General features: G+C 39.8%; 1 protein-coding gene across 3 annotated transcripts in view; it reads left to right on the forward strand.

Annotated features, from left to right (window-relative positions):
* unc5db (unc-5 netrin receptor Db) overlaps positions 1–27090 on the forward strand; it is a 165127-nt gene that overhangs the window by 104254 nt on the left and 33783 nt on the right. For all 3 annotated transcript variants that reach the window (XM_062051502.1, XM_062051503.1, XM_062051501.1), the window contains exons 10-11: positions 11827–12183; positions 15844–15928. In XM_062051502.1, the coding sequence (XP_061907486.1) occupies positions 11827–12183; positions 15844–15928 (442 nt within the window). The remainder of the gene's footprint in view (positions 1–11826; positions 12184–15843; positions 15929–27090) is intronic.

Consider the following 27090-nt stretch of genomic DNA (forward strand, 5'->3'; position numbering starts at 1 on the left):
CAAAGTTGAAAAGCCAGCATCTGTTTGATTGATTGATTGATTGATTGAGACTTTTATTAGTTGGTTGCACAGTGAAGTACATATTCCGTACAATTGACCACTAAATGGTAACGAATAAGTTTTTCAACTTGTTTAATCGGGGTCCACTTAAATTGATTCATGATACAGATATATACTATCATATATACTATCATCATAATACAGTCATCACACAAGATAATCACATTGAATTATTTACATTATTTACAATCAGGGGTGTGCGGGGGGGGTAGGATATGGACATCAAGTAGTGGACATAGAGAGAGAGAGAGAGAGAGAGAGAGAGAGAGAGAGAGAGAGAGAGAGAGAGAGAGAGAGAGAGAGAGAGAGAGAGAGAGAGATCAGAAAGCACAAGAAAAAGTATCTGCATCTACATTTGATTATTAGCAATCCGGGTAGGGTGTTAGTTTAGGGTTGTAGCTGCCTGGAGGTGAACTTTTATTGTGGTTTTTAATGAGGATAGAGATGCCCTTTCTTTTATACCTGTTGGGAGCGCATTCCACATTGATGTGGCATAGAAAGAGAATGAGTTAAGACCTTTGTTAGTTCGGAATCTGGGTTTAACGTGGTTAGTGGAACTGTGATGGTATGGGGGTGTATTAGTGCCCAAGACATGGGTAACTTACACATCTGTGAAGGCGCCATTAATGCTGAAAGGTACATACAGGTTTTGGAGCAACATATGTTGCCATCCAAGCAACGTTACCATGGACGCCCCTGCTTATTTCAGCAAGACAATGCCAAGCCACGTGTTACATCAACGTGGCTTCATAGTAAAAGAGTGCGGGTACTAGACTGGCCTGCCTGTAGTCCAGACCTGTCTCCCATTGAAAATGTGTGGCGCATTATGAAGCCTAAAATAGCAGAAGGGAGACTGTTGAACAACTTAAGCTGTACATCAAGCAAGAATGGGAAATAATTCCACTTCAAAAATGTGTCTCCTCAGTTCCCAAACATTTACTGAGTGTTGTTAAAAGGAAAGGCCATGTAACACAGTGGTAAAAATGCCCCTCTGACAACTTTTTTGCAATGTGTTGCTGCCATTAAATTCTAAGTTCATGATTATTTGCAAAAAAAATTGAAGTTTCTCAGTGTGAACATTAAATATCTTGTCTTTGCATTCTATTCAATTGAATATAAGTTGAAAAGGATTTGCAAATCATTGTGTTCTGTTTTTATTTACCATTTACACAATGTGCCAACTTCACTGGTTTTGGCTTTTGTAGAAACAAGACAGCTGCTCATACGGCTGAAGGACAAAATACAACTTAAAATGCAACATGACTTACAAAAAATTGGGGGCGAGGGTCTTAAACGGTGGCATTGTTGTGTGTGGACACGGATAAGGTTAGGTGTTATTTACCCTGGATAAACTTATCCGGCTTAGTGTAAACGGGGCCTAAGATGTGAGGGTAGAAGCAAGGTTGGTGATGACCACATTCATCAATCCTCTTTAAATAGGCCAGCTCTTCCCCAGCCAGCCTGCTGGGACCTCCACTGGCCTCATTCACTCCTTTCCTTGTTCTCCATCATCTGGGCAGAACTTTATTAAAACCAACTTTGGTCTGGAAGAAGTTGTGCATGTATTTCATAATAACCTCATCATATTCAACATCCTAAAATGTAGACATTCATTTTTTTTAAAAGCTACAAAACGTACTAATAAAATCCTTCAATGCTTTGGGATGGAACGCTATTGGAGGCGATATAATTCTGAACCTGTCCCTCCACTTGATTTTTAATCAGACGTCCAATTCCAAAGCTATCCTTCCCCATTGCGCTTCCTCACCACTGCCATTCCATTCCTGGCGCCCCATTCTTAATGTGATAATGGGATGTTTCTGAACTTGACCGATGGGGGGAAATTCAGCAGTGATTGAATGTCAGCTGCAGAGGGCTGCAACCCTGGGTGTGGGCAGTATAGGGTAATCCTGTGCCATTGTCCATAGGGGCAGATCTTTTTTGTTTTAGTGAGATATGTTATTTTTTTAATAACACATAAACCTAAATCAAAAGTACCGTATTTCCTTGAATAGCCGCAGGGGCGTTAATTAATTTAAAACCTCCTGTCACTCCTGCGTTTACCGGAAACCGGCGGGATGGCCGTGCATGCGGTAATTATTTTAAAACCTCTTCTCACTCCGGCGTTTACCAAAAGGAATCCATAAAATTTAGACGTGTGCTTTGAGTGTGATGTAAGCATACCATCATGAAAAGCACATTTAATTAAAAAAAACGTTATTATGGTCTTACCTGTACTTATAAATGGAGTCCATTTGCAGCTCCTTCTGACCAAAAGCATCGATAACTTGTTTATAGAAGTCTTCCTTATTTTCTTTCTTCAGTTTTAAAAGTCTCTGTTTCGATGGAGATATTCATTTAATTATTACCTCCTGCTTCCATTGAAAGTCCAGTTTAGAAAACTGTTTTATTTTAGATACCGGTATGTAATCCTCCATGTTAAAAGTTCAGGCAGAGGAAAAAAAAAAATCTCTTGCTGCGTGTGTTCACTTCTTCTGCAGTACCGGAAGTCGCAAGAAGGATCACTAGCGCGGCAGCGCCCTCTACCACCAGGAGGCGGGAGTCATTTAATGCCTTATACAGTATTTCACACACGCAGCTACGGTATATTAATAAAACATAGCTGCTTACTGTTCTCTTTAGCATACTGTACCGGTATTCAATAGCTTGGACCTTAAATCCAACTGAAAAGCTCTTTATCTTTTTTCCTTTGTGCGATTGTAAACTACTGAAAGCAGCTTCCTCCATTTTGAAAATGAGGACAAATGCGTCACTCGTGACGTAACGAATTTGACCCGGTGGAAGTTGTAGACATATGCTAAATATTTTGCGAAACGAGTTTGACCCGGCGAAAATTATAGACATGCGATAATAAAATTAATATTTTGCGAAACGAATTTGATCCAGCTTCAATAATAAACCGGCGATAAGGCCAAGCATGCGTTAATTATTTTGAGAAACGAGTTTGACCCGGCAGTAATTCTAGACGTGCGAATACTATATTCCCTGCGCCAATTCAAGGAAATACGGTACTTCATGTTCAGGGTGTGACGATACACGATATTGGGTTCAAGATGATATTTTAACATTACTTCAAAGTAGGGAGTAGACTGGGAAACAAATGGGTCAGAGGGGCTCTTGGGAATTGTTGTTTTTTTCTTTAAAGGCTACAAAATAGTATTGGTGTGTACTATTAAGCTTTTTTCCCAATACATTATGGCTTTTGTTCTATTGTATTTTTTTCCTGTTCTTTTTTGTTTAATTTTAATTTTGCAATCCGATAAAAAAATAAGCCACAAATGGCCACACTAGGGTTGTCTCCATACCAATATTTTGGTACCGGTACCAACATTTTCAATACTTTTCTAAATAAAGGGGACCACAAAAAAATAGCATTATTGTCTTTGTTTTAACAAAAAATCTTAGGGTACATTAAACATATGTTTCTTATTGCAATTTAGTCCTTAAATAAAATAGTGAACATACAAGACAACTTGTCTTTTATTGGTAAGTAAACAAAGAAAGACTCCTGATTAGTCTGCTGACGTATGCAATAACATATTGTGGCATTTATCATTCTAATATTTTGTCTACATTATGAGGGACAAACTGTAAAAATGTATTATTAATCTACTTGTTCATTTACTGTTAATACCTGCTTATTTTCTGTTTTAACATGTTCTATCTACACTTCTGTTCAAATGTAATAATCACTTATTCTTCTGTTGTTTGATACTTTACATTAGTTTTGGATGATACCATACATTTAGGTATGGATCCGATACCAAGTAGTTACAGGATCATACGTTGGTCATATTCAAAGTCCTCATGTGTCCAGGGACATATTTCCTGAGTTTATGAATATAATATGAATAAAACATATTGATTTAATCATAGTAGTATCGACTAGATACGCTTTTGTACCTGGTATCATTACAGTGTAGATCCAGCCATGTCTTAAAGCGCCTCTTCCTGAGGGCATTTCAGTGTTATAACTTCACTTTTGTCATTGTTTTTTTAAGCCAAAATGCGTCCATTCTCCCTTTTCTGTCTACACACTGTGTCTGCTTGTAAGTACTGCGCGTGTGTGAACCAGCAACGTCATAACGTGACGATGCGCCGTCATGCCTGAAAAAAAAAAAATAAGGCGAACTGGTTCTTTTCAAACAGAGTATAGTACCGTTTTTGATTCATTAGTACCACGATACTATACTAGTACCGGTATACCGTGCAACCTCCCATGTATTATTCAGCTTGTTATCTTCCCATCTCTTTCATTACCATCAAAGGATGGTAATGAAAGAGAGAAGGGAAGTGTCCTCACTGTTCAAACTAACCGATGTCTTACAACTCATTTTTATTGCAAATGTTGATCCAAGATTGAAGAAGGTGGAGTTAAGCCAGTTGCACACAGAAAATGTTCTCCAAGATGATCAATTTCAGCCTTCACACTGTGAGTTTCTGTGACGCAGCTATACCTCAAAAAACAGCCTCACCCATTGAAATACATTTGAATCAATTTAATCGGTGTTTGGCTCGTAAAACACCAGCATTTTGACATGCGACTTTGCTTTTGAAAGAAAAACTAACTTTTAGATTAGAAAAACAATAAAATGGCATGTACTACAAATTCGTTTTCTACCGCTTGTCCCTCTCGAGGTCTGGAGCCTATACAAGACTTGTCCAAGTAACACCTTGGACAAGACACTACCTCATCACAGGGACAACATAAACAGACAACATTCACACTCACACACTAGGGACCATTTAGTGTTGACAATCAACCTATAATAATAATAATAATAATAATAATAATGTATTTTATTTGTAAAAAGCACTTTACATTGAGTAAACAACCTCAAAGTGCTACAGTGTATTAAAAAAAATAAGAATAAAAAGATAATAAAAAATAAATAAAAATAAAAACTAGAACAGCCAAATAGCTAGAACTAGTATGCATATATCTAAAAAAAAAGCATTTTTTAAAAAGAAGGGTTTTTAAGCCTTTTTTAAAAGCATCCACAGTCTGTGGTGCCCTCAGGTGGTCAGGGAGAGCGTTCCACAGACCGGGAGCGGCGGAGCAGAAAGCCCGGTCTCCCATTGTTCGTAGCTTTGTCCTCGGAGGTTGGAGGAGGTTAGCCAGTCCGGAGCGGAGGTGTCGTGTGGAGGATTTGGGGGTGAGTAGTTCTTTGAGGTAGAGGGGGGGCATTTCCATGGAGGCACTGGCGGGTTAGTAGGGAGACTTTGTATTCAATCCTGAGTGGAACAGGAAGCCAGTGAAGGGATTTGAGAACAGGTGCATGTCTTTGGATGTGGGAGGAGCCTATCCCCAGGTGCATGTCTTTGGAGGTGGGAGGACCCTATCCCCAGGTGCATGTCTTTGGAGGTGGGAGGGGCCTATCCCCAGGTGCATGTCTTTGGAGGTGGGAGGGGCCTATCCCTAGGTGCATGTCTTTGGAGGTGGGAGGGGCCTATCCCTAGGTGCATGTCTTTGGAGGTGGGAGGACCCTATCCCCAGGTGCATGTCTTTGGAGGTGGGAGGGGCCTATCCCCAGGTGCATGTCTTTGGAGGTGGGAGGGGCCTATCCCCAGGTGCATGTCTTTGGAGGTGGGAGGGGGCGATCCCTAGGTGCATGTCTTTGGAGGTGGGAGGGGCCTATGCCCAGGTGCATGTCTTTGGAGGTGGGAGGGGCTTATCCCCAAGTGCATGTCTTTGGAGGTGGGAGGTGCCTATCCCCAGGTAATGGCTGGGATGCTTGTAACTCTAATTTGCGCCTGCATTTTAAAGCATAATAATAAGACAATGTACAGCTCTTATGTCAAAACACTCTTAAGTAGGGGCACTTGTAAATTGAGGTACCACTTTGGTAAAGTGAAAAATATATGTTTTTTAAATATAGAAAGGCTAAATGTGTCTGTTTCTTAACATGTTTTTTCCGTACATATTGTACTTCAAAGACATTTTTGGTGGCATAATACACACAAACACAAATCAAAGCTCACCGCAAATATACAAAAAAAACAAAAAACTCCACAAATGGTTCTGTAATTAATGATTCCCCTAAAAATAAAACAACATTAGCCTCCCACCTTGCACCCTCGCCAGGCAACAGCTGGGCAGCAAGGACGCGGTGACTTCAGGTCTTTTTGGCCAGGGCTCAAGGCAGAATCTGCCAGATCGATGGCGTGCACTCCTGACTTGTTGTGGCATCATCCTCACATTTCATTAACGCATATGAAGGCGTCGCTCTCCAGGCGTTTGCTTCCACACTGGGAGCGGAAGATCTCCCCTGATTTACAAACCATTTCCCTAAACCCTCCTGGCCTTCCTGTGGTCCTTCACTTGTCCTTCAGGCGCTCAGCTGGCTGTACATCACAAAAGATGGATTATGGTGATAGTTTAGTATCTTTTGAACGTGATAATCAAATTGACAATAAGGAACTTAATATGGTTACAGAATTCAAAATGCCAAAAACAATTTAAAAAAAAAATTATTATAATTTTTATTATTATTAACATTAATATTATTATTACATTGTTTAATCCGACATTGTCTCTGCTCTTCCTGTGTTTAGCCTGTTTACACTTACTATAAGTTACACATTCTTTATTTTCAAAAAAGTAACAAAAAATAACTTAATACCTACAATATGTACGGAGCCCCTGAAGCAGATCTGGGCAAACCAAGGCCAAATGCGGCCCGGTGAGCTTTTCAATCTGGCCCGCCGGACATTCCCAAGTCTTTAAGATGGAAACTGTAGATGTGCAGTGATGTTTTCAAATGACCGTAAGTCTTGAACTATACAAAGTATTTCAATGGTTGGAATCTGCGCTTTGGGATGATATACTAGTTACTATGGCCATCTAATTAGTTACAATGGTAATCTAATTAGTTACTATGATCATCTAATTAGTTACTATGTATGTAATCTACGTCACAGCAGCTCAGACGAGGCACCAAGCAGTGTGGGCGGGAAGCGTTTCCACAGACGCGGAAGGAGATTTTCACAACAAAGTTCTAAAGCTTAGTGATGTATCAGATATATCAGATTGTCAGTGAGTTTATTTTGTACCCTTCGCGTTCATATTTCACTGTTTGTTGCATTTTTGTTGCGTTCCACTTGATTGTAAAATATGTTGACCGAAAGGGGGTGTGACGTTCATATTTTGTCAATATTCAGTGTTTTATCCTTCGTAGAAAAATTTAAAATTCCATTACGTTTTTTAAGGCGGTCTGTCATAACGTTTTTAGCATTCAATCAGACATTATTGTGAGGTTTTGTATTAGTGTTCCTAAAGCAGCGTTTCTCAAAGTGTGGGGCGCGCCCCACTGGTGGGGAATAGACAGGTGGGGCGCGAGGAACGGGAGGAAATTTCACTTTAATTGTTTTGTTTTTTTTCAATTATATTCTTAGATATTTTTTTTTACTATGCTTTCATTTTCTATACACACTGTAAATCACTTTGGGATTCTGTCTGTGTAATCCGCTATATAAATAAATGTAAATTACTTATTTTTCCTGTAGGCTTTAAATTTCTAGGTAGGAGCGAAAGTTTGACACACATAGCAACAGTAACTAATGGGGGCGGGGCTAAGCGGAAGCTTTGTGAATGGCGAGTCACTGTGCGAGGATTTGCTGTTTTGCAAATACATAAAAAATAGAGCCACTGCTGATGAGCTGTTCAAGATAATGGACAGTTTCCTCAAAGAACACGACCTTAAATGGGAAAACTGTGTGGGCTTTTGCTCTGATGGCGCACAGACCATGGCAAAGTCAAGAAACGGGCTGCAGGCTCTAATAAAGAGGGTTGCGCCAAATGCGCATTGGACACACTGTGTCATTCACCAGGAAGCACTCGCATCAAGGCAGCTCAGCCCCGAATTCAATGAGGTTTTAACAGTGGCAGTGTCAAGCCTGCAACCCCGATTTGAAAAGCTGTGCAGTGCACAACAGGCTCATTGCAGCCACTAATGCTGGAGTACTGTAAAACTCATGTTCACCTGCCCTGTCTTGCCAAATGCATTAGCTCCTCCTTTTTTTTTTGCAAAGATTGCAAAGTGGCACTTTTATTTTTATTTATTATTGAACTTGATGCAAGTTATTTGATTTATTATTGAACTTGATGCAAGTTATAACACTTTGATTTGATTTATTATTGAACTTGATGCAAGTTATAACACTTTTATTTGATTTATTATTGAACTTGATGCAAGTTATAACACTTTTATTTGATTTATTATTGAACTTGATGCAAGTTATAACACTTTTATTTGATTTATTATTGAACTTGATGCAAGTTATTTGATTAATTATTGAACTTTATGCAAGTTATAACACTTATTTGATTTATTATTGAACTTGATGCAAGTATAACACTTTTATTTGATTTATTATTGAACTTGATGCAAGTTATAACACTTTTATTTGATTTATTATTGAACTTGATGCAAGTTATAACACTTTTATTTGATTTATTATTGAACTTGATGCAAGTTATAACACTTATTTGATTTACTATTGAACTTGATGCAAGTTATAACACTTTTATTTGATTTATTATTGAACTTGATGCAAGTTATAACACTTTTTTGATTTATTATTGAACTTGATGCAAGTTATAACACTTTTATTTGATTTATTATTGAACTTGATGCAAGTTATAACACTTTTTTTTATTTATTGTTGAACTTGATGCAAGTTATAACACTTTTATTTGATTTATTATTGAACTTGATGCAAGTTATAACACTTTATTTATTTATTATTGAACTTGATGCAAGTTATAACACTTTTTATTTATTTATTATTGAACTTGATGCAAGTTATAACACTTTTGTTTTATTTATTATTGAACTTGATGCAAGTTATTTTATTTATTATTGAACTTGATGCAAGTTATTTTATTTGATATTGAACTTGATGCAAGTTATTTTATTTGATATTGAACTTGATGCAAGTTATACCACAGCTGCACAGTTATTTTATTTATTATTGAACTTGATGTTATTTTATGTTATTGAGTTTGAATGTATACAACTTGATGTTACTTTATGTTCAATAAATTTGAAAATGTTAAGCTTGGCATTAGCGTTCTGTTGGGGCGATGGGGGCAGGTGGGGCTTGAAAACTCCCCCTTGTCCAAAGTGGGGGATGACAAAAAAAGTTTGAGAACCACTGTCCTAAAGACAAATTTTTTTCTCTAAATGTGGCCCCCTAGTCAAAATAATTGCCCAAGCCTGCCCTAAAGGGACATTGGGATTTTTTTTTTTTTTTTAGATATGTATCTCGTGCGCAGCGCTCGCTGAACCTGCATTTTGGTCTTGGTCTGTCCACAGCGGATTACTAGGTGTAAGATAAACACTTTATCTTCGTGATTATTGTAACGCTACGTGTGTGACATTATTTGAGACTTTATCGTGCCCGGAAAATGACAGTTTGCCTTTTCTGTGGTATTGATGAGATTTAAAGGAGTGTTGTTAGTCCGATGTTGATGTGATAAAAACCTCTTTCTTGTTTGGAAGATACATACACTACCGTTCAAAAGTTTGGGGTCACCCAAACAATTTTGTGGAATAGCCTTCATTTCTAAGAAAAACAATAGACTGTCGAATTTCAGATGAAAGTTCTCTTTTTCTGGCCATTTTGAGCGTTTAATTGACCCCACAAATGTGATGCTCCAGAAACTCAATCTGCTCAAAGGAAGGTCAGTTTTGTAGCTTCTGTAACGGGCTAAACTGCTTTCAGATGTGTGAACATGATTGCACAAGGGTTTTCTAATCATCAATTAGCCTTCTGAGCCAATGAGCAAACACATTGTACCATTAGAACACTGGAGTGATAGTTGCTGGAAATGGGCCTCTATACACCTATGTAGATATTGCACCAAAAACCAGACATTTGCAGCTAGAATAGTCATTTACCACATTAGCAATGTATAGAGTGTATTTATTTAAAGTTAAGACTAGTTTAAAGTTATCTTCATTATAAAGTACAGTGCTTTTCCTTCAAAAATAAGGACATTTCAATGTGACCCCAAACTTTTGGTGTATGTAGCTGGGACGGGTCTGCAGGGTCCCGACTACGCTGTTCGTGTGTAGTACTCTTAATATAAAATAAAAAATACCAAAATATGCTGTTTCCTTTTTCTATCTGTTACACATACAATCGTAACTTATTTCTTCATGCACATAATGAATATGTATAAAGTGTTTGGATGTATTCATTTATGTCAGATTGTCATTAAATGTAATATTGCCTGACCAAATGTGATTAAATGTAATATTTTGATATTTACACATAGCATATTTACACACAGGCAGCACGGTGGGACAGGGGTTAGTGCACGTGCCTCACAATACGAAGGTCCTGTGTTCAATCCCGGGCTCGGGATCTTTCCGTGTGGAGTTTGCATGTTCTCCCCGTGACTGCGTGGGTTCCCTTCCGGGTACTCCCGGCTTCTTCCCACCTCCAAAGACATGATTGGCAACACTAAATTGGCCCTAGAGTGTGAATGTTGTCTGTCTACCTGTGTTGGCCCTGTGATGAGGTGGTGACTTGTCCAGGGGTGTACCCCGCCTTCCGCCTGATTGTAGCTGAGATAGGATCCAGCACCCCCCGCGACCCCGAAAGGGACAAGCGGGTAGAAAATGGATGGATGGATATTTACACACGCGTATTTTACTACAATACCCATATGAGCATTACATATATCAACATCAAGTACCTACTGTACTGTTTACTTGTTGAAATACCCGCGAGACACATCTCTCGTGCGCACGAGAGATGTGTCTCGCGGGTATTTGAACAAGTAAAAAAAAAAATTCCCCATGTCCCTTTAGGGGCTCCATGAATATGTCATCATAATCGGTCACTCGAAGCGAGTATGACGATCCTCCTGGTAGGGGGGTATCCCTTTATGGAGAATGCCTGTGCGTGACTTTGTTTAACGTGGGGGGACTGGTGCACAGACAGTCACCACACCATCCTTGACAGATCCGGGTCAGGGTCCAGTTGCATGGAGTCCAAGACGACTGGGGACCCTTTTCTGCTGCACCCTTCATCCGCCATCCCAGCCATTGTGACGCTCCATAGGGTTAGCAATCATCATGTGGGCCCATAACTGGGCCCACTAACTGTGGAGGTGCCTTCTTCCGCCATCGCAGCCGTTGTGGTAGTTCTTACATCTACCGTCTATTGCCTGCTCCGTCGTTGAGGTCTTCACCGTATCCCTGGCTAGGGGGCAGTCAGGTACTAAGCCTTTGCCAAGGGCCACCTGGGGTAACCGTAGTAAAGGGGTTAACCTCCTAGTGCCCCAAGACCCCATAGAGGAGCCTCCACTGCCGGATGCACTTTAACGTCATGCCCAGGACGTAAATATGTATTCATTTCTGTAATAATAAATACAGGAGAAACAACAATACAATAAATCATGTATAAAATAGCAATAAATCCAGGACTAAATGATTAATGAACAGACACTGTGTAAAAAAAAAACATAATAGGACATTGCCTAAGTCTTGTACTTGTAGTCCGTTCAATTGATTTTACTCTGCACATTGACGTCAAGAGTTTATTTTTAATGTCTTTTTTTCCCTACCCTTTCACCGGGAGACGGAAATGCCATGCGGTTATATGAATCATAAGTGCGAGCTGGCGCTCTGTACAGTAGAAAATGCAACGAAAATGAAACATAATTAACTCGACCTTTTTGGGTGTGCAAAGTGTTGTACATGTTTAGATGACGTGTATTCTATGTCTCTACAGGCAACCCCCTGCTTCTCAACTCGTCCATACAAGTAGATTTAAGTGTGGGACGCGCCTACAGCACTCCCATGTGCCTCCAGGGTGGTGCAGACAAAGCACTTTTTGACCCCTTTCCAGACATCAAGGTGAAAGTGCAAAACTCACTTATGGTCTCACTTGGTGTAGCAGAAGGGACAGAGTTCCATGCCAAAGCCCCCGTTGGGGCTTTCCCACAGGATCACAGGCGGGATTACTGCAGCTCAATAGACAAGACAGGTGTGCTCACCTTCAATGGACCTTTGAGGACCCGTAGAGAGCAGCTGAGGACCACTGGTGTGTTTGGTTCCACTGGAGGACGACTGGTTCTACCTAATACTGGTGAGTAGGAGTTTGGTTCCAAATGGAGATAATCAAGTTTGAAAAGGGTGCTTGTTGTTATGCACCGCATCAGCGCTTCTTCAGGGATGCTTGGCTTTTTCCGCTTAATGCACTGGCATTGGTGAGTTACATAGTCTTCTATACCATGTTGCAGAAATGGTTGTCATGATCCGTAGTCCGGATCATGTTTTTGTTATGTTCTGTTGGTTTTGGACTCCATTGGTTCCTGTTTTTGTGCACCCTTGTTTGTTTTAGTTACCATGGCGACTTATTAGTTTCACCTGCCTCTGGTGTTCGGTACACGCACCTGCTCTAATCAAGAGACCATTATTTAAGCCTGTCTTTGCCAGTCAGTCGTCCTGGCGTCATTATTGGTTTCATGCCACAGTTTCATGTTGTGCTATGCCATAGTTATGTTAGTTGTTTCATGCCACAGTAAGTCGTGTTTGTTCTATGGCCATAGTTCATGCTAAGTGTTAGCGTCTATGTTTCCTGCGTTAAGTTTTTTTTTGTTCTTTAGCCTCTCGTGCGAACGGCACGCTTTCCTTTTGTTTTGGTTCCTGTCTTTTCTGATGTTTAGGATTAAGTGATTATTAAATATGTTCCTACCTTCAAGTCGGTTCGCATCCTGGGAGAACAAACCTCGCAGAAAGCTTCGACCCCCCCGTTATGACAATGGTAAATAAAATCTGTCTCTCGCTAAGTGAACACATTTGTCCACCCCCAACATATCATCATGAAGGTGTTTTAGCACAGTCGGCTTTAAATCACTTGGACGAACCACCTGTTTCCGTTGTCCTGTCTGCTTACACAATATTCCTTTGTCAAGTATGAGTTTGTTCCATTCCTGTACGAGTCTGCGTGTTTCCAGATTGATTTGTTTCTTGTCTTTATAATTAGGCTTTGATTCTCTCCTCATCAAGTTAATGACCTCATTTATTGGGACGTCTTACCCCTGGCACATCACTATCTTGCCTAGCCGTATCCCCCTGCAATAAGTCAGAAATGACATCTGGGGGTATTGTCTCTGAGTACTCCGTCAGGTGGTCATGTAGCTGCACTAACCATCGTGACAGAGTATCAGCGTCTGCATCTGACTTGCCTCGCCGATACTTGATGGTAAAATGGAATCAAAATCAGAATCAGAATCAGAAGAGTTTTTATTGCCATTGTTTGAGAACGGGTTCACAGACTAGGAATTTTACTTGGCGCAATCGTGCAACATAAAACACATATAACACAGAATAGAATAACATGAGCTGTAACTGAGCTATCAGATCTTGTTATTGTTCATGTGTCTGATGGCCGAGGGGAAAAAACTGTTCAGGTGGCGGGAGGTGTAGGTCTGGATGGACCGTAGTCTCCTGCCTGAGGGGAGAGGGGAGAATAGTTTGTGTCAGCTAAGTAACCAAACCAACAATGTCCCACTGCATTCAGCTTGGCTGTGCTAAAAAGATAAGTCAGAGGAATAATACCTGTGTATACTGTGAAGCTCGACGCATAATAGAGGCAGTCTCTAATTTTATCACAAATTGCCCACTTCAACGCCAGGAACTCAAGCTTGCCTGAATAAAGATGCAACTATTCTCATCAGCTGTGAGTGTCCTGATAACACAAGCAATAACATGAAGTAGCTTTCCTTTTGTTGGTAGAACACTCTTCAAAGGCCATCATTTGATGCGTGAGTGTGCAGCACAAAGGGCAGGTTAAAGTCTGGATAAGCCAACAAGGCGTGACACAACAGCGTGATGTTCTGGCTCCTACAAGACAGGGGTTTTGGAAAAGTTGACCGCTATACTACTATACTTTAGCTGAGCCTTATTAAATGTGGATGGAGAGGCTTTCTGACTTGACTCACGTTTCTATGAGTCTAAAGAGTGGCTTGGTGTCAGGTTCTAATACTGATGACATCTAATAATCAGACAACAAGCAAGGAATCATGCAGAGACAGAGTTCAATTTAGCTCGAGCAGACACGTGTTTCGGGCAGTATTCTAGTTACAGATCCAAACTACGTTCTAAAAGTCCAGCCCGCGTGTCTCCTCTATTTATTAGGAAGGTCCCTATTACATCATTGTCGCTGAGGGAAGGGGGTAATCTCGACAACTCCAGTTAGACACAATATATGATTATACAAAAATCCAAATACACTGGTGCTATCACCCAGTCTCTGCTTTGTCTGCATCCCGGTACCCGATGTTCGGCCTTGGCAGTCAGCAGGCCGAGTCTGGACACAACACTGATAAAGTGGCTGGCAATCTTTTGGATTGCCAGCTTGCACAGATACAAAAATACCACTTCAGCACAAATGACAATACTTTATAGCAACGGCCCTTAAGCATACATTTATGATGATAATATATACATAATTATTCTCCATCAAAAATTATTCTCCATCAAAAATTCCCATATGAAATCTATATAATAGCCTAGAAACCTTAGGAGGGCTCTGACCTCTCCTACTTTTGTATATTCTTTGGCTCCCTATCTTTTAATTGCTGCACTGCCCTGAGGTCATTTAGGTCCATTTGAATACTTAACTAAAACAGTTCACATTTTTTGGGGCGTAATTTTATACCATGTTCTCGCAGACAACTAAGCACTCGCCTCACCTCGTTAACGTGGGCATGAAACGTTTTAGAAAAACACAGTACATCATCTAAGTACAGAACACAGCACTCATCACTAAAACTGTCGATGACTCCTTCCATGCATATCTGAAATGCAGCTGGGGCATTGGTAAGGCCAAAAGGAAGGCACAGCTACTCATATAATGCCCAAGGTGGGCTAAATGCAGTTAGATGTTTGGAACACTTTTCAACAAAACCTTGGTGGTAAGCACTGCCTTAATCAAGTATCGAAAACCACGATTGCTATCCCAGGTTATCAAGGTTCAAGGTTCAACTATATTGTCAATTCGTAACATGTACAATACATACGAATCAAAATTTCATTTTCAGCACAGTCCCATTGAAGAGCAGACAAACATTACAGGGAAACAGAACAGGACCACTGACGGGTCAGCCAGTTTCTGGCGCCCCTTAAAAAGGTGGGAAACAGGTAAACATTGGGGGGGGGGGGGGGTAAAAAAATTATCAGTCTAAGGCTGGCCCCTGGGGATTGAGTCCAGACTAAGGCTAGGAAAAGAAAACTCAATAGCCATTTGCACACATAATCAAGTTACAAATAATTCACAACACTTGCCACAGACATTGTCCCAACTTTGATCTCTCAGGTCATTCTTGAAAGCTGTCATACTTTGTTCTGTACATATTTTTTGGAAAGTCTTTTTTCATCAATGTTCCTCTTCTTGTAGTTTCCGTCATAGATTATGAAAACTGGCAGATGATCACTGAGGTCGGATATTAGCAGACCAATTGTGGTATTATTTATTATCAAAATCATTACTAAAAATACTATCAATAAGTGTGTCCTGAGATTCTGCTTGGCCTTGTGATTTTAGGATATAAACTCAGGCTATACATTGTGTCTATGAAGTCATCTGTAGACTTTTGTTTGTTAGGGTTCAAAGGGCAATGTTGAAGTCTCCACATAAGAAGGTTATTTTTTTGACAGATTTCAGTAAAGCCTTGATTCAGTTCTAAAACGTATCAAATGCCTGCTGAGTTGTTGCTTTGACACAACTCTGCATGTTTTCCAGGAGTCAGCATGCTGGTGCCTCATGGAGCTGTGGCTGAAGATATGTGGTGGGAGATGTACATGGTGATCAGTCTCGGGGAGGCAAGGTGAGGCTAACTAAACATCTTATCTACCATCTGTTCATTTGTCACATTATTGTGTCGCCCATCTCCCTCAACGTTTCATCCTTGGTTCACCACCAGTGGAATACGCAAAAAATAAGACCATTTCTCAGATAAGGGTGGCACAAAAACTGACATCTTACTGGCAGGTTGGGAGTAGTATAGCTTAATGAAATTGTGTTTCTTGGGCGTTTATGCAAACCGGCAGGGACTTTATGTAGTAATGCATCACAGAGACACACGTAATAAGCTTTTTCATGAAAAAAACATACATATAGAAGGCACTCCTATCAAAAGAACTTTCCAAGTCAAATGTTGGTTCAGGGATTTAATTTACCAACTGCTTTACAATATCAAACACATTCTCATTAAGGATGTGAAAGATGTTTAAAACAGTTCATTAATGTTATGATAATTACACTAAAGAAGCATTAAATAAACAGGATTCTAATGTGCATCCGTCTGATCACAAATGAGCTCTAAAACACATCACACCTGGCCCACCAAATCATTTTATATGGCCCGCAAAAACCTGGAAATGTGTGTCAATATGGCATTTTATCATGAATGTTAAATGTGTTTCTTTAATGACATAAAATCAATTTTACTGCATGCAACTGCCATTTTTCACAACTCAACATTATTTGATGCAAAAAACTATTACAAGTGTTTTTGTGGTCATTGAAACCCATTTTGAAATACATTTTCTATAGCTGAACTTTAACACCTGCTTGTCACCTTGACTAATGGTTGCAAAGCAGTGTTTCCATTTTTGTTGGCATACAACATGATAATGACCAAATGAAAGGGGAAACTTACAAATAAATAAAAAATAAATACATTTAAAAAATACAAAATAAAAAAAACACAGGAGAGGGGAAGGAGAAAGCCCAAGGAGACCCAAAGCCAGTGCGGCACGGGCCGGCCCCCGCCCGACCGCGGCAAGCCCCCTAGCACCCCGGGTGCAGCCCCCAGCCCAACCACCCACGAGAGGGACAAACCACCCTAACCCAACCCAAGGCGACCGCCCCAAGCCCCGCCCGCACCCCAACCCCCGCCCAGGCACTCCATCCACCCCTAACCGCTAGACCACCTATGGATCAGCCCGCCAGGCCGGAACCAGGGAACACACCGCAGGCCCATCCGACCCCCAGAACCCGGCACCCAGGACCCCCCATCCACGGAGCAAGACCCCAAGGGGCAGAGCCACAGCCCCAGCCCCCATGGATCTCAGTTTAGGAAATTAATTAGCGGTGCCCAAAAGAGATCAGAATTCTGTCAGTTGCTGTTTTGATTCTGCAGACACATGCTGGGTATTGTTTGACAAATCAGACTAATTTAGTGCACAGAAACATACCGACTTAAAAAAGTGACATGACGTCAGACAAGGCAGCACACATCTTCAATGATTAATTTCAAACTAGTAAAAAGAACAATTGCATTATGTGCTGTCATCTGTGTCAGTAGAAATGACGATTTTTATGTTTTACACATACACACACACACACACACACACACACACACACACACACACACGCTCAAATCAACTACAGCCGTAGTCAAAGAACCATTAAAAATAGCTACTAAATAAATCAGAAGTTACTCACAACTTACTCAATAATAATAATAAGTCGTTTTTTCACAGAATACTTACTCTTACTCAAGTAATTATTTTGATGACTACTTTTTACTTTTACTTTTAAAATAACAGCACTCTTACTTGAGTACAATATTTGGGTACTCTACCCACCTCTGGCCATTAATTGTTGTTTACTTGCTTGTATCTATAATTCCTTTATACCTAAATATACCAGGATTATAGGAAACGTTACCTGCAGTGTCCAGTATCTAGTATTTATTTCACAGTAGCACTGCTTGATTTATTATTTTTTTTTTGCTGTAAACGTACTGATTTGATATCAGCTCACTGAACCGTTTCGGATTGTATTGTTCTAAAAAAAATTAGATTGTCCCTAAATCGTATCGCAACCACAAATATCGAATGGAATTGAATCGTTGTTGAAAGAAATGGTTACACCCTACTCTTATCTGCACAACCCTGTGACACATACTGGACTACTTTAACTCATGGTGGAAATGCTCTTTATTCAAGGTATGCTCACAATTCGAAGCAAAAAGCCCAGACACTGTTCATATGTCAAATTACTTGTGAGTTACGATACTCATGCACTTAGATACCGCTGAGTACATAATGTTTCGATATTGTTGAAATGTCAATAGCACTCACCATAAATTAATTGAACAATTTACGTTTGATACATGTGATCGGTATCAGCATTGGCGTCAGCCGATTTCACTTATGGATCATCGGAATGGGCAGCATAAAACCCTGATCGGAACATCCCTATGAATTGGACAAATCTCAGGTTGGATAAAGATTCCAAAGGCAGAAGTGTTTGACCTTCCTCACATCTCATTGTGTTGACGGCCAGCCTGCAAAGCTGCAAGAGTCGGAATGAAGTTTGTTATTTGCAGAATCCTGACAGGTGGTGATGTACACATTGATGCTCAGGAGGCTGTGGGGAAGCTTCAGTTCGTTGCACATGACCTCGGATGAAGGCTTTTAAATAGTATTCCATTTCTCCTACTGACTGGCATGAAGCAAAATCAAACCTTCAAGCTCTTATTCATCCCACCCACTCTGCCTAAGAGTCAATATGTGTGCTCTGGATGAGAGTCACCACCTCAGAGGCGTGTAGAAACAGAATGTGGTGACGGATCACAGAGTAGAAGGCATCACCATCCCTCGAGACACGCTATCTCTGCGGTGCACGTGTCACGGCTTGGTAATGACCCTTGGATGGACTCTCGATGCTCTTCACTGCGATGAGCCATGAGGGACACCCATTTCTTCTGAAGCACCAACGTTTATTCAAAGTCCTCCATTAGAGCAAGGTCACAAAATAAAATGGAGCTACATTCATGCAGTACACGGTAGAAGGATAGGGACCCAAGATGATTGAAATAATGGCTAGCAATCATCTTAAGTTAAAGTACCAATGATTGTCACACACACACTAGGTGTGGCGAAATTATTCTCTGCATTTGACCCATCACCCTTGATCACCCCCTGGGAGGTGAGGGGAGCAGTGAGCAGCAGTGGTGACCGCGCCCGGGAATCATTTTTGGTGATGTAACCCCCAATTACGACCCTTGATGCTGAGTGCCAAGCAGGGGGGTAATGGGTCCCATTTTTACAGTCTTTGGTAAGACTCGGCCAGGGTTTGAACTTCCAACCTACCGATCTCAGGGTGGACACTCTAACCACTAGGCCAGTGAGTAGTTGTCTCTAAAAATGACTTGATTTACAAGTGTCTTTCTGTAACTTGGAAAGGCTTCTCTCAGGTGTATTACCATGAATTACCATGGAGCAATTCAGCTCGGTAGGGTTGTCAGCGTTCACTGTTCAAATGAGTCACTTGTGCAGAGCGGTGGTTAAAATAAATGGAACATAAAGTACTCAAGCTGTCCTTGTCTTCAGTCCTTCCTCGTGACTTTACAACATTTAGTGAAAAAATTCTGTTTTGCCTTTAGATTTGATTCCTAATGTGCTTGTTTATCATGTCAGTGAGTGTGCATGTCCTCTTACATCTCTAGAGGACCTGTATAAGAGACACTGCAGCAGGAGAGCAAACAGCATCCTCAGGGACTCATCCCACCCAGGTCACCGCTGGCCTGAACTCTTTCCCTCAGGGAGGCGCTATAAGACCATCAAAGCAAGAACAAATAGACTGAAAAACAGTTTATATCTTAGAGCTGTTATTGCCCTAAACTCTGCACATACCTGAACACTCACCACTTTATTAACTTGCTTAACTCTGATAGATCTGCTGTGCAATATGTTTTTAAAATTGTTATTGTTTGTTGTCTTAAGAGTATTCTATGTAGGTTGTTATAAAAGCACTGAGCTGGATTGCTGTTCAATTTCGTTGTTTCCATGCAACGACAATAAAGGTATTCTGATTCTGAAAACCTATTTTGGAGACTGCCATGTTTCCCTGTAGATGTTAGTGCTATGTATCTGATCAGCTGTCAATCACTGTGTATCTGAGCAGCTGTCAATCACGCCAAGCCCACAAAGAATTGCTTCACTTTAATGTCCAGCTCCTATCAGTGCCAATTCTGCAAACTCTGACAGATTCCTATTGAGTCTTTTTTTTTTAGATGTGTTCTCCAAGGTGCACTTTTGCTTAGGTCAGACATATTCCCTATGCAGCCCAGGTTTTATGAGGGCTTTGTACTACTGAGGCGGAAGCAGCTTTGTTCTGATGAGAAAAAAAACCTTTAAAGAAGAGGAAAGTGGTTTCTGTTGGTGTTTTTGCAGAATTTCTGTCCAAAGTAATGCTCTTTGTTATGTATTTTTGTCTTTATGCCCTCTGTTCTTGAACAATAAGTTCTAAAAGGTGAACAAATATAGATTATAAATAGATGTCTAAGACTAAAGGTGCTGTGTTGACATAACTCCTAACTCATTTCATCAGTTTGTCGGAGAAATCTTCGGATCATCCGATTGAATACTTATTGGTCCTCATGGTTGGTTGGTAGAAGTTTATTTGGAACATGTATAACATTTCAGTATGACACATCACATATTTTAATTTTTCTTTACAACATGGTGTCTCTCGCTCGGCCCCGCTAACGTACAGTAGTCGCTCCGGGCCTAACCGTTGCTCGCTGGGCCTCGCTGTCAGAGTTACTCCCGGGCCACTGCCACTGTCTGTTATTGGTCTTTCCTGGGATGGTGTTATTGGTCGTGCCTGGGATGGTGTTATTGGTCGTGCCTGGGATGGTGTTATTGGTCGTGCCTGGGATGGTGTTATTGGTCGTGCCTGGGATGGTGTTATTGGTCGTGCCTGGGATGGTGTTATTGGTCGTGCCTGGGATGGTGTTATTGGTCGTGCCTGGGATGGTGTTATTGGTCGTGCCTGGGATGGTGTTATTGGTCGTGCATGGGATGGTGTTATTGGTCGTGCCTGGGATGGTGTTATTGGTCGTGCCTGGGATGGTGTTATTGGTCGTGCTTGGGATGGTGTTATTGGTCGTGCATGGGATGGTGTTATTGGTCGTGCCTGGGATGGTGGAAGGCTGCGGCACCAAGCCAGAAGGTTGGTCAAGTTTGAAAAAGTTTGGTCAATTTGAGGAAAAAGAGACACAAAGTTTGTGGTCAGCTCTTTGTCGCGCTCTCTCGGTCGCTCAATTGGAAATAACATTAAAAGCTTCACCACTTAGTCATCATTTTTGCGCTTTAGTAACTTCTCTATGACTTCCAGACGCCTTCTGTTTGTTTGATGTTGTCATTACAGCCACAAGTGGTGGAAAAGTGTATTACCTAACGCTGCGGCCCATACGGCTGAGAAAGGTCACATGGTTAACACTGAAGTACATTATCTAGATCAGGGGTCACCAACGCGGTGCCCGCGGGCACCAGGTTGCCCGTAACGACCAGATGAGTAGCCCGCTGGCCTGTTCTAAAAATAGCTCAAATAGCAGCACTTACCAGTGAGCTGCCTCTATTTTTTAAATGTTATTTATTTACTAGCAAGCTGGTCTCGCTTTGCTCGACATTTTTAATTCTAAGAGAGACAAAACTCAAATAGAATTTGAAAATCCAAGAAAATATTTTAAAGACTTGGTCTTCACTTGTTTAAATAAATTCATTTATTTTTTTACTTTGCTTCTTATAACTTTCAGAAAGACAATTTTAGAGAAAAAATACAACCTTAAAAAAGATTTTAGGATTTTTAAACACATATACCTTTTTACCTTTTAAATTCCTTCCTCTTCTTTACTGACAATTTAAATCAATGTTCAAGTAATTTTTTTTATTTTTTTTTTGTAAAGAATAATAAATACATTTTAATTTAATTCTTCATTTTAGCTTCTGTTTTTTCGACGAATAATATTTGTGAAATATTTCTTCAAGCTTATTATGATTAAAATTCAAAAAAATTATTCTGGCAAATCTAGAAAATCTGTAGAATCAAATTTAAATCTTATTTCAAAGTCTTTTGAATTTCTTTTAAAATTTTTGTTCTGGAAAATCTAGAAGAAATAATGATTTGTCTTTGTTAGAAATATAGCTTGGTCCAATTTGTTATATATTCTAACAAAGTGCAGATTGGATTTTAACCTATTTAAAGCATGTCATCAAAATTCTAAAATTAATCTTAATCAGTAAAAATTACTAATGATGTTCCATAAATTATTTTTTTAATTTTTTCAAAAAGATTCGAATTAGCTAGTTTTTGTCTTCTTTTTTTCGGTTTAATTTTGAATTTTAAAGAGTCGAAATTGAAGATAAACTATGTTTGAAAATGTAATTTTGATTTTTTTCGTGTTTTCTCCTCTTTTATAAAAATGTTAGTGGCTAGCTAGTTAAAATGGGATATTGTGATTTCACAAGACTGTCTTAGAAGTGATCATTTGAAAATGTTCAATTTGAAAAATGTGCACTTAGAGAAAATATAAAAATAAAGTGTTGCATGTTGATATTTATCTGTTGCTATACATATTTATTGTGAGAAATCATTAAGATGATGAGTGTTTCCACAAAGATAAATATCATTAATTATTAGGGATGTCCGATAATATCGGCCTGCCGATATTATCGGCCGATAAATGCGTTAAAATGTAATATTGGAAATTATCGGTATCGGTTTTTTTATTATCTGTATCGGGTTTTTTTTATTTTTTTATTAAATCAACATAAAAAACACAAGATACACTTACAATTAGTGCACCAACCCAAAAAACCTCCCTCCCCCCATTTCTTTCTGTTATCAATATTCTGGTTCCTACATTATATATCAATATATATCAATACAGTCTGCAAGGGATACAGTCCGTAAGCACACATGATTGTGCGTGCTGCTGGTCCACTAATAGTACTAACCTTTAACAGTTAATTTTACTAATTTTCATTAATTACTAGTTTCTATGTAACTGTTTTTATATTGTTTTACTTTCTTTTTTATTCAAGAAAATGTTTTTAATTTAGTTATCTTATTTTATTATTATTTTTAAAAAGTACCTTATCTTCACCATACATGGTTGTCCAAATTAGGCATAATAATGTGTTAATTCCACGACTGCATATATCGGTTGATATCGGTATCGGTTGATATCGGTATCGGTAATTAAAGATTTGGACAATATCGGAATATCGGATATCGGCAAAAAGCCATTATCGGACATCCCTATTAATTATTAATAATAGCATAGAGTTAAAGGTAAATTGAGCAAATTGGCTATTTCTGGCAATTTATTTAAGTGTGTATCAAACTGGTAGCCCTTCGCATTAATCAGTACCCAAGAAGTAGCTCTTGGTTTCAAAAAGGTTGTTGACCCCTGATCTAGATAGTCCATAATAGTATTGTTCAAAAGGTGCACTTCATACTATTAGAACTGTCTTCAAATTGTCGAAGATTCAAAGTTTCAATTAGGAGGAGTCTGATTGGACTTTCAACCGTGCAGTCAAAACGTTAAAGCAGTCCTTCTCAAATAGTGGGGTACTCAAAGCGCTTTGACACTATTTCCACATCCACCCATTCACACACTGATGGCGGGAGCTGCCATGCAAGGCCCTAACCACGACCCATCAGGAGCAAGGGTGAAGTGTCTTGCTCAAGGACACAACAGACGTGACGAGGTTGGAAGTAGGTGGGGATGGAACCAGGAACCCTCAGGTTGCTGGCACGGCCACTCTCCCAACCGCGCCACGCCGTCCCCATGTCTGTAGACATTCTGCACAGAGTCCGTTCTATCTAGAGTACGCTCAAGTCGGTCAGTCCAGATACCCTATGGAGGAAACTCATGTTGGTCTCTTGTACCTGCAATCTTGTTCTTTAGGTCACTGCCCAAAGCTAGGGACCACAAGTGAGGGTACAAACGCAGCTTGCCTTTCAACGCAGCTCTTTTTCCACGACAGTCTGGTACAGCGACTGCATTATTGCAAATGCTGCACCGATTTGCCTGTCAATCTTGCGCTCTTTCCCTCACTCGTACAAAATATTCCCAAATATATTAAATGTGGGGTACAAATCCCCCTTTTACGTCTGTAAACCATGGCCTTATATCAGGAGATGCTGAACTTGGTCCCAGAAGCTCCACTCTTAGCTGTGATTCGCCCCAGTCAACCCTGAAAGGTCATAGACTGATGATATCAGGAACACATCATCTTCAAATAGCCGAGATGAGATCCTAAGGTCCGCCAACTGGACAACTTGAAAGCCTTGGCTATGCCTAAAAATGATGTCAATGGAAATTATGGACAGGACTGGGTGACAAAGGACAATCTTTGAGTCCAATGTTTCTGTGAACAGGGTTGACTTGCAGCTGAAAATGCAAACCAGGCTCCTGTTTCAGTTGTAAGAGGACTGAATGACACTTAGTGAGGTGCCACAAATTCGGTTCTCCCGCAGAACTTCACATAGGACACAGAGAAGGACATGGTTGAATGCCTTTTGCAAATCCACAAAGCACATGTGGACAGGTTGGGCAACTCCTACTGTATGGCCCTTCCAGTTACCTTGCAAGTTTAGAACTCAAGTTTCAACTGAGCTGGCATGTTTTATGTTTTTTCACTTTTAAACACCGATATTGGTTATCAAAATATTGTAAAACAATTGCAATCTGGACGCTCTGTCATCGGTGCCAGTGTTTCCAGCAAACAGTCTGGCTTTTTCTACAACAACATTCTTCTACTATGAGTGTTCAGCATTGAAAGTTATGCTGAACTAGGGATCTGTATCCTTTACATTTGAACTGATATGGTACCAATTCCCGGCACCTGGGAATCAATACCGGTACCCAATGGTGCTTTTGTTATGGAATGTGATTTGTTAATAAAAAAAATATTTTTAATGTAAAATTAAAACAATGATACATAGTGTTCAGTTATTATACGGTATCTTGTTTTTTCATTACAATTGAGTCTCAATTGTAATGCAGTTGGACTTCGAAAACATTAGATGGCCGAAGATTTATCTATGGTATGTTGTCTAACAAAGAAGCACATTTTTCCATTAAGTTGAGATGTTATGTTGCGCCCTACAAAGCGTTTATACTGTAAGTATTGTGCTTATTACACACCAGCTCTTTGATTGTATCAGAATAGAATAGAATATATATTTACTGTCATTGTACATTGTACAACGAAATTGTATGCAAAACTAATTTAGTGCAAATTCATAATAACACATAAAAACATAAGAACATTAATAAATAGATAAAAATACATAAAATACATAAAAATACCAAGCACACAGCTCACATGCACAGTCATTATTGTCTTGTGTTCAGCGACACTATTGCTCTCGGGTAAAAAGTGTTCTTAAATCTGTTTGTCCGGCATTTTCAATAATCTTAGTTGTAGTTTCCTATACCCAATTTGGAGGTATTGAAATCACCATGTAAAATAGCTAATGCTAATAGTAGCCTGTCCATGGCAAATCCAATGAAAATTGGCTTTACGGTAGCGCATTTTGAAAGAGTGGAGCATTACTTTACGTTCGAGCATTTTCTACCAAGAATACTTGCTTTGTTGCTGTTGAAAATGGCAACGTTACTGAAAGGGAGTTTGGCTGAGTGCTGCTTGAGCATACTTGCCAACCTTGAGACCTCCGATATCGGGAGGTCGGGGGTGGGGGGCGTGGTTAAGAGGAGAGTATATTTACAGCTAGAATTCACCAACTCAAGTATTTCATACACATATATATATATATATATATATATATATATATATATATATATATATATATATATATATATATATATATATATATATATATATATATATATATGTATATATATATATATGTATGAAATACTTGACTTTCAGTGAATTCTAGCTATATATATATATATATATATATATATATATATATATATATATATATATATATATATATATATATATATATATATATATATATATATATATATATATTTATTTTATTATACATATAAATAAAATAAATACTTGAATTTCAGTGTTCCGGAGGCTATCCAGTAGATGGCAGCATTGTCCTGTTTAACTTCTCCGTTCATGAATGAGTATATCATTTCGGCCACCGTGTTCAATGGAGAAGTCTGTTCTACAAAATGTACAGGCAACATACATACCCTTTCCCCTTCGAACTGTCCTGGATGAACTGAAATTTTTGTTTCCATTCGTTTTGGAACTTGCAAGCGTATTTCTTCATCTTGCTCGTCGACGGCGTCGCCATGTCTGTAACTTCCTCGTTCTTCTGCTTCGTCTCCTTGTTGTGTGCGCAGTTGTACACTCTACTCTATAAAAGCCCTAGATGTTATGACGTCTTTGGGCAGGCAAGCTGTTTATATTGTGGGAAAGCGGACGTGAGAACAGGCTGTCCCCACTCAGGTCCACATTGAGCTGGAGGCCACGCCCCCTCCGGCTGAATACCGGGAGTTTGTCGGGAGAAAATTTCTGCCGGGAGGTTATCGGGAGAGGCGCTGAATACCGGGAGTCTCCCGCTAAAAACGGGAGGGTTGGCAAATATGTGCTTGAGTGATCGTTAACGTGATCCGATGTTTAGTCTGCAACCGGACCTGACGTCACATGCAACAAAGCTATTGAAATATGGCACCGTTTGAATTTACGGAAAATCGATGGTACTTTTATAGACACCGACCAAATTCCGTCAGTGCCTGTGAAATTACCAAATCCCGTACCCGTCCCTATGCTGAACCATTGTTCCCTCCTTTTAAGATTCCCAGAACAATTTCTTCTAAACGCCAAACTTACTTTACTGTTGACTTTCTTGTTTGTTCTAAGCCTTTTTTAATGAACACACTCCAACGCAGCAGCAAATTGCAATGACTTTGACCCGAGCTGGGAAACAAATCCTGCAGCCTGAACACTAGAGAGCTAACATTCACGCTTGCAAGGAGTCAAGCCTCAAGGCATGTTTTGCTTCTAGCCCACCTGTTTGCATAAGCTGCTCATTAGTCTGGTGGTTTTTTGTGCTTCAGCCGCGTAAAGGGAGTGTTGAACAGACGGGTATAAAAAAAAAAAAAAAAAACGTTTTGTCAGATACAGTGCTTAGAGTTCATCTGTGTGAATTGTTTATACAATTCACCTCATTAAACAATGAGGTGAACTAAAA

This window comes from Entelurus aequoreus, linkage group LG06 (assembly GCF_033978785.1).
Source record: "Entelurus aequoreus isolate RoL-2023_Sb linkage group LG06, RoL_Eaeq_v1.1, whole genome shotgun sequence".
NCBI classification, from domain to species: domain Eukaryota; kingdom Metazoa; phylum Chordata; class Actinopteri; order Syngnathiformes; family Syngnathidae; genus Entelurus; species Entelurus aequoreus.